The following is a 12,982-nucleotide window of genomic DNA, read 5'->3' as shown; positions in this document are numbered from 1 at the left end:
CACAAAATTTGAGCAACCGAAAACAAACTTGTATCCAGCCATTCATCTCCATCTGTCCAAGTAGGTACAAGGACGGTAAAGGGACTTGTGCTTACTTTACTGGAACTAACAGCGCGTCTTCCTCCTCTTCATTGTCCAAGAGCTCCCGTGTGGCTGCTTGCATGAGCTCAGTCATTAGGTCGCTCACTTCTTTCTCTGAGGATAAAAAGGCAGCCATAGAAGATGCTTGAAAGGCACTACCTCCAAGCACACCAACAATCGGCTCATAACACTCTCTAGCGAGTGAAAGGTAATGCCTATGCGCATGCAAAGCTATCTATGCACACAAATTAAAAGCTACAAAGAAAAAATCACTGTCAATGATTGTATGGAAACTAAAGTCCGCAATATTTTTCTTGAAACAAACTTGAACAAGACAGTTAGTTCATTTCTCAACATCAACTACTTTATAAAGGGAAAATCAGACATCTACCCGTCCCGGACATCCTGGTCCCGGACCAGGACGAATTTTTCTTCAACTCTGAGGCTTTTCTTTCGAGGAACCCGTCTGGGTTTCCTTTGTAGCAATTGCTACGAACGGGTGGATGTCTGATTTTCCTTTTATAATTACTTCTCTCCACCTTGCGGGCTTCCGCAGAACTACTACGTCCATCAACTACTTTATTTATTTACGGTTAGAAGCTTCAAGAAGGTGGAAAATAACAATTACAAAGAATAGAGACAATTAAAATTCATGCAAATTGTAATAACAAAAGTGATTAAGAATTAATACAGAGCACAAAAATTTTATGCCAGATACAATCAAACACTTACATATGAAAGCTGAAGCACTATGGGGATGGGAAAACATCACACTGCACATGAACAACTGCATAAGAAAGCCGTTGGCTCCAGGATAGGGTATCGCACAGATGAACTATTTTATTCAAAAAAGTATCCGAACAAAAACAAGCATGCATAACATAGCAGTATATCACAAATGTAAACATGAAAAAAATGCTGCTTTAATATGTCTGCAACAGTTGTATTAGTTAATTAATGAATTACAGACTTTGACCATCCTTGGAAATAAGTCACACCTATTGCTGTTCTTGATAATGCAGGAAAACTAGCTATAAAGAAAGGCAGCATGGAAGCAGAATTTAACCATGAGTCTTTCCACTAAGTGTACAGTCAGACTGCCATGTTGTGCTAGCAAGCAGAGCAAGCAATGCAGCAAATGATTCTAGACGAGAAAAACCTGGTAATCGTCTAGCTGCAAGAAGTGCTTATCATTGCAATGCCTCGCAACATCCACAGGGGGAAGATAACCGAAAAAGAAAGAGAGACAGATATTAAAAAAAAGGAGGGGGCTCACGAGGTATCTTGACAGCCTGGTCATTGCGAACATCCCAAGAGTCGACTTCATTCTCTTCTTCCTCATCCTGAATGGTGTATTCAGGATCTTCTACATCATCTTCATGGGTGTCTTCTTGTTCTGCAAGGAGCAAGTGCACACAACATTTACTATTGCTAATACTTTTAAATGCACAGCTGCACAACAGAGAGAGAGAGAGAGAGAACAAGAAAATAAAAGAGGGCACATTTACCTCCCAAAACATTAGCACGCACTAACAGCACTGTGAAAGTGAGGGCTACGGATTATTAGACTGCACTATGGTGCAGTCTTACTATATTGGTGTGATAGATACAAAGGGAATTCCTTTGTGTCCTACAGCGAGACCAAATTCTTGCACTGGCTTTTAATTTCAATATACAAATAAGGAGAAGAAAGAGCGAGACATAGAAACCAATTTGGGGCTGTATGCATGGTGTAGAAAGACGTGTTGCATACAAAATTAATTATATATCAATAGATACAGTGCTTCAGTGAACACATTTGAGATCCGCTGAACTGACGCTGGTGGGTGAATGTTTGAATTAAGAAAAGTGGTTGAAAGACATGAGCACCTTTTGTATGTACAGAATCAGTCAAATCCAAGTCAAACCAATAGAAGTCAGCTGTACCCAGCCTTTGACGTTCTAAAGCAAAGTAAGTCTAGGAGGTCGGATGGCTAGAGAGGCTTTGCGTTACAAATGTTAAAAGGGTCCCGAACAACCCCACGGGCTTGGTGAAAAACACAGTCCACATATACATACATTGCTGTGAACATCTCAGCCAAATTTTGCACTCGTGCACGGAGCATGGAGCTCGCAAGCTGAGCGCGAAGACACATTTTTCTCAAGCACTCTTTTTTCAACAGAAGCATGCGCCACACTCTTTTCTGAATGCTTTACTTTGTAATAGAGCAGATTCCCATATGCGGCTGCTATTGGCCAATAGATGACATTAATAAAGAAGGGTGTTTGGATCAGGGCACCTCTTCCTACTGTTACTGTGTATATTTCTTGATGCAGTTTAATAAACAGGCTGAAGTAAGCGAAAATATGCTTTCGTCCGAATTCCGCTAAGAATTACATACTTCTGGAAGAAGCCAACCACTGTCTGCTCATGCTCGGCCGCAGTCACCCACACAGAAATTGAAACTTTGGCCACCCTGCTTATAAGTGTTGTAGCCGTCGAGTCTCGCTAATTTAGACTAGTTTTGAACACATCAGCTAGCTTCTGACCACGTGAAACTTAAGGTCAGACCACGTGCAGGCTTTGCCAGTGCATGCTCACTCCTGGCCACTCCTGGTCAGACGCCTTGGCAGACTTCGCTTGATACTGAACTAATTATAGTGCTTCAAAATGCACAAGTTGGACATGGCTAGTTTGCGTCGGTCAAGCAGGTGCAGGAGAAAGCAAGTCTGCACCACGTAGCACAGCCAGACTCGAGCACATGAGCATGAGCGCACACTCAAGCCCTGTCATATGCATAAAGCAAATGCTGTTCACATGCACTTCGGTTGCATGTAGCTGCGGTCTGTTATGTAGCGTAGACATCGTGGCTGCCGCGGCTTACTGCGACAGTCCAATGGCTGACAGCACTGTGGCTCGCTGAGGACAACCGTGTTTGGTTACGTTTGGTGCATCGTAGGTGCCCAAGTCGGAAGTAATGATGTCTACTTGAACATCCAAATTCAAATTTGAATTGTGCGCCATGGTGAGATTCGGTTGGAGGAGCGTTGTAAGCACGCCCCTCGCCATCGTAGCCTTCCTAGTGCAAGCTACTGAAGAAACAGGAGCACAGCGAACGGGATCATATGCCACCTTTGATTGCCAATAACTCTACTTCTTCTGGATGCATTGAATTACCTCTTGCGAAATTTGAAATAGTCTATTTTAACTTCAGATGCATCTCTCGACTTCAATAAAAAATGGTTCAGGGCCCCTTTAAAGGCTTATTTATAAATAGCCTGCGCCATGTGTTACCATCAACTTCATCATGGAAATACCTTACCCTCCTGTAATTCACAAAGTGAAAAGAACTAGTGTACTTACCAAAAGGCTTTACAAGTGAGACAAGAAACTCCTTCCACTCCTCATCATCACACTCAGTGTCATACATGTCAGTGGTGATGTCCGGAGCAATAAACTGAGCCTCGATGCACTCGAGGGGAGTGTCATGAAGTGGAAGCTTTGAGCGGGTACGTTCGGCAATACCACTTTCCTGCACATGGAAACATTCAGGTGAGTAACAAGCAGCACTTCTTGTTGGGCTAGTTGGTAGCTGTTCATTATAAGATATGAAGACGCCAAATAAAGAGACACACACAAGAGAAGAGAACCCTGTCCTGTTCTCTTCTCTTGTGTGTGTCTCTTTATTTGGCGTCTTCAAATCTTATAAGTAACAAGCAGCTTTGCCACATAGCAGTCAGAAAGGATAAAAAGACTCGACAGAATGACTACTCACTAGTTTGTGACTCACCTAATGATTTTGATTTAGCCCGAAACTGAATCTGACAGCTTCAAAATTGGCTCTTCAAGCCCATGCGTTATGGACCCTTTTTAAAACTTACAAGTCAGCTCTCCTGTATAGCAAAAGCTCTTTCACCATGGTGATGAAGGCCTTTCTTAAGACAAAACTCAGGTATAATGTGCCATATCTGCATACACACACACATGTGCACACACATGCACACAAATTAAATGCTAGAAGACAGCTGTGGGCTTGTCAGCACACTTGAAGCAGGGATCTTTTTTTTTTTTTTTTACTTTGAACAGTTTTATTTTCTATGCATATCACAGCAGCTCTGTGTATGAACTGGACTGTCATTTTGGTCAAATTTTTTTTACTTAATCTTAATAGAAAATGTGCACGTAAAACATCGCTTCTTTCATTCCGCACCCAAACCACCATGCCAATGACATCACTAATGTTACTACAGACTTCATGGTAATTTAGCATTAGAGTTGCTATAGTTAGTGATGTTTTAAAGATTTGCTTTACGAATCGAAGTCGCACAACGACCAATCTTTCACTTCATTGCATCTTCTGGCACACAAAGCACCCACTCTTGGTATAAAAGCCTACTCTGGAAATGCAAACAAGGTTGCGAGCACTACTAAGTGTGTACTACGCTTTGATGTGCCCTTAATGACTTGAACCTTGTGTTGCCCATCTCATTCGTGAGAACCCTGCTGTCCACTTTGCCTGTCCATTAACATGAGACAAAACGAGAATTTCTGCTCCCTCCAAAATAATGCTTGCATCCTCTGGTGATGTACTCACAGCTCCTGCATCACTAGGGTCCTGCTTTTCTGGGCTCTCCAATGCTGCATCTGAGGTGGGTGGGGAGAATGGGGCACTTGTTGCCACTGATGAGGGTGGCTCAGTAATGTCATCTTCACTCTAGACAAAAGAAGAACAGCTGTTCTTACGAAACAATAAGCAACCTGTCATGCAGCATCAACTGACACACACGCTTAACATAGTGTCTGGTGAAAGGAGAAAAAAAAAATAGGTGCAAACATGGCCAAACTGCAGATCGAAGGAGTAAATTGTTTTATTAAATGCGCTCATACCAGCACAGCACAAGAAAACAGTGACTATTTGTATACACGAGTAGATGCACGAGTCTGTTCAACATAGCGGTAAATTGGGGAACAGTAATTTGGCAGGCTAGGTGACATTTAACCCATCGCGGAAAGCTGTGTACTTGTTGCATGAGACAAGTTAACCAAAGAAATGCTATAATCATACAGAATCGACCATTTCAAGAGTGATGATATCTACAGCTTTTATGTGTGTCTATTTGGAAAAAAGAAAAAATCTTCTTTTTTGTGCCATCTTGTAAGTGGTGATAAAAAAGCTTCATGTGAAGTTATATATATGTTAAAGAAAAGAAATAAAGGAAGGTTCGTCTACTAAAAAAAATTCATTTACTAGTTGGCATTGCATGTGTTTGTGTGTCTCTTCTTTGGTTATGTTTTTGAGTGCTGCAGTTTAGTGCACATAGTGTGGCAGAGAAGCATTTCATTCATAATATAACATAATGAACCTGCGTTCTAGTCGTGAACTCTGTTACATTGCAACCTTTTGAGTTGTACTTCAATGACTGCAGTAGATCAACGAACGTCCTGATTGAATAATAAGGGGAAATGAGACGTCCACCCAAACGTAGCTAAGTGCTACAATGAAAAGCCATTTCCCCTTATTAATTACTTCTCTCCACCTTGCGGGTTTCCACAGAACTATTACGTCAAGCTCTTGCCTTTGCCTTGAGTTGTTGACAAATTCGACTTCGCCCTGCCATTTGCTAGCCGCCTGGTTAGCTCAGATGGTAGAGCGGCTGCCCTGGAAAGGCGGTAGTCCCGGGTTCGAGTCACGGACCAGGACAAATTTTTTTTCAACTGTGAGGCTTTTCTTTCGAGGAACCCGTATGGGTTTCTTGTGTAGCAATGGTTACGAATGGGTGTGTGTCTGATTTTTCCCTTGATTAATCACTTCTCTCCACCTTGGGGTTTCCGCAGAACTATTACGTCAAACTCTTGCCTTTGCCTCAAGTTGTTGACAAATTCGACTTCGCCCTGCCACCTGCTAGCCGCCTGGTTAGCTCAGATGGTAGAGCCACTGCCGCAGAAAGGCGGTGGTCCTAGGTTCGAGTCCTGGATGAGGACAAATTTTTCTACAACTGTGAGGCTTTTCTTTCGAGGAACCCATATGGCTTTCCTTTGTAGTACTTAGCTACGTCTGGGTGGATGATTGAAACTGATTGAATGATTCATTCTTCAATCAAATAATATTTTTCTAGCCACTTAATCAGTTGAACTCAGCTCATGAGACCTGTGTGCACAGCACAGACACTTGAGTTGAAAGCACACAAGACAAGAGTGCTTTCAAAATCCTACTTCTAGCTGTGTTTGGATTATGTCTATCTAAAATTTTTCTCTAAAGTTTTTTCAATCCATCTATCAAAAAATGTCTATCTAAAGATTTTTGAAGCTCCTGATCCATTTGGAAACTAATTTCTCCTGACATCAACATGCAAATATCACACAGGGAGACGGCAAAAGGCAGGAACTGCAGCGAGATGACATTTTCTCATTGGCACCGGAAAAAGCACAGGAAGTAAAGCAGGCATTTCAGTGCGACACAAGTACATGCATTGTGACATTAGTACAGAAGTAGTCCAGCCAGTGTAGGATTTGGAGCACTCTTTGGAGCCGGAAAAAAAAAGCAGTTTTAGAGCAGTTTAGGAGCAGCCACAACAGCCTTTTGGAGCAGTTCAGGAGCAAGAAAATTGGATTTTTCTAACACTTGGAGCTGTACAGCAGTAATGAGTTTGGTGCAGCTTGTTATTACTGCACAATCGCTAAATGCTGCTCAACAGTAAACAAAGTCACAAAGCCAACAGTCAGAAGCAGCCAGTGAAATGTGTCCTTCCCACGAACAGTATGCCATGCATGGTGTATTTGCAAGGAGACTTTGATTTGGGTAAGTAAGAAACTTTTGTAAACATTACATAAAAAAATTTTTTACATAATAATAGTGCAAAAACCCGTAAGGTGGAGACAGGTAATTAATAAAGAGAAAATGAGACATTTTCTCTTTATGCGACCAGGCATAAGACGGACAAAAATGGCAACAATTTGTGGAGCCAGGCATAAAACAAAAAGTGATGCAAATGCCTTATGTGCATTCCAAATAACAGATGTGCTTTAATATGCTTTACCGCAATACATAAAATATGAATTGCATTCAATACAATGCTTGAAGCTATGAAAAGAGACCAATGTGTGTCTATGAACAGCATCCGGAACGAGAAATAGATGGAGATGGCGACTGTGAACAGCATGGGTACTGTAACATACACTCACTTTCACTGAGAACTGATTTTTCGGCTGTCTGAGAGTCGTGTGGCCTCTACGAATAGATATGAGTCTATTCGGTCCTAAATCGTAACTTTAGTCGCTGACACTTGACCAACCCAACAAAACAATGTCACTCACACCTAATGACCTAGGCAGTGGGCCTGTGATGAAAACTGTTGTTGGTCGATGTAATGCAAGCCAGTCGCAAGCCATCGCAGAAAGCTTGCTGATAATGTGAACATACGAGTGGCTCATCAGCAATTGTTTCCAATACTGACAGCCGTTGAAGCACCATAACTGCGTTACGGCACTTATAAGCCATGTAACTGCGTTACATGGCTTATCCCGGTGGCCAATCCTCGCTGTCATGTATGGGAACTGTTTCAATTGGTATTGTCAACCAGGATGAACCGTGTACCGATGCAGACCAGGTGCCATGGAAAGGGTGTGTGCAAGGCACTGACATCAACCGAGTGTTCCACCGAATATTTAAAAAAAAATTGAATTACATAGACAATGGATCCGTGAATTGAATTATCTGAATATTTACATTTCAACTTGAACTCATATATTCTCCTTCTGGAAACGTTAAACAGTGCAAGAAGATGGTGCACTTTGGCGCAGTTGGCACAAATAGTACTTGAGTGGGTACATCCAGGCACAGGCAAATAGAATTACAGCAAAATGGCACATTTGGGCCCACCACTGTGCTTAGCTCTTATCATCAGAAACAATAATGTGTTTGCTTAGCTGTAATGCTCCAAGCACACTCCCCACAAATGAAAAGCCAGCTAGGCTAACCTTTCCAGTTATCATCATACTTTGTCTCTGTCCAAAATGGAGTCTCATTGTCAACAATGCTATTTCAATCTGCAGCCACAAGTTACCAAGCACATACATACCTCTTCAGATGCAGGGTGGTACTCTTCATCAGAGCTGCTCTCATCAGGGAACTCCTGCTGAAGCAGCTGCTGTGAGCCACTAGGTGTGGAGAGCTTCATCGGTGAGACTTGCCACAGAAGCTGCGTATGTGCAAGTTTCGGCGTGCATAAGGAACAGTTGGGCACTAATTATGTGAAACCTGCATTTAGCACAAATAGTTTGTCATCTGTCAACATTTCTAGCCAAACAAATCTTGCAAGTAGTGTGGTCGACTGATCCTAGCCATCATGACCAGGACCGGGTGATTAGGATACCATAATGACCTGGTCAACATGCCAGTTCTGTTAGGAGAAATGGATGAATAGAATATTGCATACATAAGAGTGCACTAGCAAAAGCCTTCACAAATGTCTGAAATTTCAAAGTGCCCTATGCGGTGCACCAGATTTTTAGTGCCAAATTCCTCTAGAAGGTCCATGCCGCTCACTCCTCAACTTCACATTCAACTTATTTTTCCCTAGTCCTCAAACAGCCTTGGGCCATCTGATTTGTTTCTCATTTCAATTTTTGAAGGCACTGTTGGTTCTTTATGATTGCTGGCATGCGTGATGTCCTTATTCTCCACTTTACTGGAGTTGCAATTAAGGAGGTGTCATAAGTTTAGTGAAGACAAAAGCTAAGCAGGTACGCATGGATCAAACTTTTATGATGATGTTTGAAATTCAGGTAGCAACATTAGCATACCACACCACTAAAAAATTGGTATGCTAGATTACAGAGGGCAACATGTGCATAGCCTGATGAACCTGAAGAATCACTGGGTTGGGACTACTACAGCAGATCTTAATAAGCAGTTTTTGGACGACAAGTTTTGTGTTAGTTTCTATAATACAGCACTGATTACACACACGCCTTGTCAACTCATACCTAAGTTATCTTATGTGTAATTCCAATAATAAATAGCTTCATTTAACTTTAATGCTTTATGGAATGTGAAGGGGCTTATGAAGCAGGACTGACTGCAGTAGGCAGACCTTGAGAATACTTCACAACAACATTACAACCAAAAGTTTCAGAAGCCCTCCAAAACGAAGAATGCCATTTTGCTTTGGCAAATGGTTGTCTTGTTCTCTGTTAAGTATTGTAAAGATTACTGAAGACTTGCTGTGTACGCTTTATACTTCATTGCTAGAATGCCTTCTTTAATATGTCCCTGCTCAAGTAACACCATACTTATACTAACCTATACTGCTTACATATATGTACATATGTGCACTATAAATTTTTTTATTATTCTTATTTTTTTTAATCTACTGGTGTTTTTCAATGCTAGAAAGTAAGTGCCATATAGGTTTGTTTCCACATGAGTAGTGGTATTTTGTGTGAATAATTTCCATTTGTCCAGAACTAGCAACAGGGATAGTTATCACACTAGCTCTGAAACTGAAACCCGAAATGCGAAAATTGTGAAACATCACAAAGCGTAAATAATACGCGGACAAAATGCCAATAATATAGATCCCTTATTTTAGCCACAGCACTGTGTGCATTACAGCGTCTACTTACATGCGGCTGCTTCTCCATGATCTCCCTCGCCTTGGCCCTTGTGAACTTTGGCTCATAGGGCAACGAGCTGAGGTCTGCTCCCGATTCTTCGGCTGCCACATGGGAAAGCATTGTGTTCTGCAGCATGGCTAAGACGCGGTTGTTTGACACCACCCTCTGAAAGAAGACACATTGACTTGAGCGGTTGCTTTTGGGAGAAAAAGCAAACAGGAGTACCTTTTGCAGTACCTTTAAGCAAGCAAAGAATCTTTGTTAACGTCATCATAATAACAGTTAGTGAGGTGCTCTTTAAGAAGGGTGAGAGAAATTAAATTCATTTTTTTTTAATTTTAGAAAGGTACACAGACCAAATTTGAACCTGCCCTTTGCATTGTGATTATCTATTTGCAACTGATATCAGAGCAATCGAGAATCACCTCGGATTACAACTGGTTCGGGCCACCGCATGTTACAAATAGACCCATATTATTCCCTGTCCATCACTGTTCTGTGCTGTCACAATACAAGCTACTACTGCGACACAACAAGCACAGCTGTCAATGTTACATCAATGTTACATCAATGTTACTACATGACTACACGATTTCGCCAAAGCAATTAACGACCAGACACAAATAGATGTAATTTACCTAGACTTCTCAAAGGCCTTTCATCGTGTCTGCAATGCTAAACTACTTCTAAAGCTTAAGCATATACTAGGAGATGGGCCAATGTTTCGTTTGATTAGCGATTACTTATCTGACCGCCGCCAGTTCGTTCAGTTAGGCTCCCACGCTTCTGAAACTGTACCAGTACTTTCTGGTGTACCCCAGGGTTCCGTTTGGCCCCTATCCTGTTTCTTTTGTTCATAAATGACATAACTAATCAGATTGAATCCAAAATTAGGTTATTTGCAGACGACTGCGTCCTGTATAGAGAAGTACTAAACCGGCAAGACCAAATTAGTCTTAACAAGGATTTTTCTTTAATAGTCCAATGGTGTGAAAACTGGCAAATGGCCAACAACTTCGATAAAACAGTTTCAATGTCAGTAACAAAAAAGAAATCCAAGCTTACTTTTTCATACGGCTGTGATAATACTATACTTAACACTGTCACCCAGTACAAGTACTTGGACGTTATCATATCATCAGACTTAGGATGGTCGGCTCATGTAGAGCATGTAGCAAGCAAAGCGATGCGAAAGCTTATGTTCTTAAAACGGGCCCTGCGATACTCTACGAAGGAAGCCAAGCTCTTGGCCTATGTTACAATCATATGTCCTGTCTTAGAATATGCGAACATGGCGTGGTTTCCCTTTGCCCAAAATCAAATAGCTACTCTTGAGGCTGTCCAGCGAAAAGCCGCGCGGTTTATCTGTAACCGATTTCGGCGCACCGACTCGCCTATTCAGATGCTATCCGAGATCAGCCTTCACACACTAAGCAGCTGTGTGATGCTGTATCGACTCAAATTTTTGTATCTCATCCTGCATAATAAAGTTCATGTGGATTCTAACATCTATATTTCATATAACACATCCAGAGAAACCCGACACCAGCATCACCTTACACTCCAAGACTACTCTTTCTCTAACAATACATTCAGCTTTTCGTTCTTCCAGCGAGCTGTTCGCGATTGGAATGCTTTAGCCCAGACGGTAGTCACACAGCCCACTGTTGACAAATTTGTTGGCCCAACAGTACTGTCAATCACAACTAAATGATGTTATCAACATTGTCTTTATCATTGTATTAATTACCAAATGTGTTTGGAAATGTGTGATGTGAAATGATGGCTGATGCTATCAATCGTATAACCGTATGCTTATCCTTCTTTTCTTCCTTTTTGTCTCTTTGCAAAACATCATATGTAATTGAAATAAGCTCTTTGTGTGTTATGTTTCTGCCATACTTATTGCTGTTAACATAGGTCCATGAAACTCTACACTTACTAAGTACCCTTTTGTATTCTTATGTAAATGCCTGTACTACAATGTCTACAGACCCTTCTAACCCACTCCTGTAAAAATCCCAGATGGTATTGGCAGTATCACAAAATAAATAAATAAATATGCTTCGAAAACCATGCAGCGATGGCTCATCTTCAGTGCTGAACGAGTTCACCAACAATTCTGCTTTCTTTTCCCCACAAAAGGACATGAAAAGTGCCAGACCCGTATGATGTTCTTGACATTCGTCACGGTGAGATTGTTCTTTTCGGCGGTGTCTTCCAAGAAGCGGTCCAGTTCCGTCTCGTAGGGCTCTTGCGACTGAGCCACCCTCGGCCTTTTGAGTTTCTTCTTGCCCTTACGCTCATCTCTTGGACGCTTACGCCGCTGGCCCACCGATGTCGTCGCTTCGCCGATGGCGTCGGCTGTGCTGGCTTCCACTGCCGCTGAGTCAACAGGTGCGGTATCCACAGAAGCAGCGAAACTACCGTCTCCGTCCTGCTGCTGACCAGGAATCCCAGGGTGAATCTCTTGCAGGCGGTATTCGCCGTTAGAGGATGGTATGCAAACATACTCGGCATCCGGAGGTGCTTCCGAAACGCAGTCTGGAGCAGTCGAAGCATCTTGCTCGCAGATCACAAGCGGTGCGCTGTCCAGGCCAGGGCTCCTGAGGTAGGAATCAGGCGTTGCCGGACCTTCCGGCGTGCCTGGAACCGGGTCGTCGGCTTCCCCTGCAAATAAGCGTTGACCTTACGACGTGTGCCACAACTCGCGCGACGCATAGCCGCCTAGAGTTGTAAGCATGTGTTGGTTTCACCACAGGCAAAGAAACGAAGTGTGCCACGATCGCAAATATTTATCAAAGCACTTTCACTAGAGCCACCGTGGCATGATCTACCGTTTAGAATTAACGTTAAAAGTACCTCGGCACAAGGTGCGTTTCTCTAAAGGAATGTGCCGATCGAGCAGCCGACAGCGCGCTCTAAAGTAGCGATTGCAAGCACGCTGGTAGGTCACACCCGTAAGTAGCGCTCAAAATATGTGCACCGTGATATCCGTCTTATAATTACCGGGGTTTGATGCGCCGCCTGTTGTTTTTTGCGACTTGTCGTCGGAATTGCCGGACATTCTGATGTCGACCGGCGCGTCCACCGCAGGAAGCAAACCACGGTTCTACTGCGAAATTTCCGGGATCAGGCTTTGATCGGCGAAAGCTCAAAGATGCACAGACTTCAGGTGGAAATCCTGGGCTGAACGCAAAGCTCACAAACATGTTCAAAACGTGAATGATTGTGTTTCGCGCGACCCGAACACATATCCGCGTCACTCGGAGAGTCTCTCTCTCGGTGTGTATTGTGTTAGGTACA

General features: G+C 42.6%; 1 protein-coding gene across 3 annotated transcripts in view; it reads right to left on the bottom strand.

Annotated features, from left to right (window-relative positions):
* mute (gon-4 like protein muscle wasted) overlaps positions 1–12,967 on the bottom strand; it is a 49,793-nt gene extending 36,826 nt beyond the window's left edge. For all 3 annotated transcript variants that reach the window (XM_075681684.1, XM_075681685.1, XM_075681686.1), the window contains exons 1-8: positions 12,686–12,967; positions 11,841–12,346; positions 9,686–9,841; positions 8,140–8,259; positions 4,656–4,775; positions 3,425–3,593; positions 1,358–1,477; positions 96–195 (exon numbers count right to left, since the gene is read on the bottom strand). In XM_075681684.1, the coding sequence (XP_075537799.1) occupies positions 96–195; positions 1,358–1,477; positions 3,425–3,593; positions 4,656–4,775; positions 8,140–8,259; positions 9,686–9,841; positions 11,841–12,346; positions 12,686–12,743 (1,349 nt within the window). In that variant the 5' untranslated portion in view covers positions 12,744–12,967. The remainder of the gene's footprint in view (positions 1–95; positions 196–1,357; positions 1,478–3,424; positions 3,594–4,655; positions 4,776–8,139; positions 8,260–9,685; positions 9,842–11,840; positions 12,347–12,685) is intronic.
* Positions 12,968–12,982: the final 15 nt, after the last annotated feature.

The sequence above is a fragment of the Dermacentor variabilis genome, chromosome 2 (assembly GCF_050947875.1).
Source record: "Dermacentor variabilis isolate Ectoservices chromosome 2, ASM5094787v1, whole genome shotgun sequence".
NCBI classification, from domain to species: Eukaryota; Metazoa; Arthropoda; class Arachnida; order Ixodida; family Ixodidae; genus Dermacentor; species Dermacentor variabilis.
The sequence above is the reverse complement of the archived record's forward strand: the minus strand, read 5'-3'. Positions and strand labels throughout refer to the sequence as shown.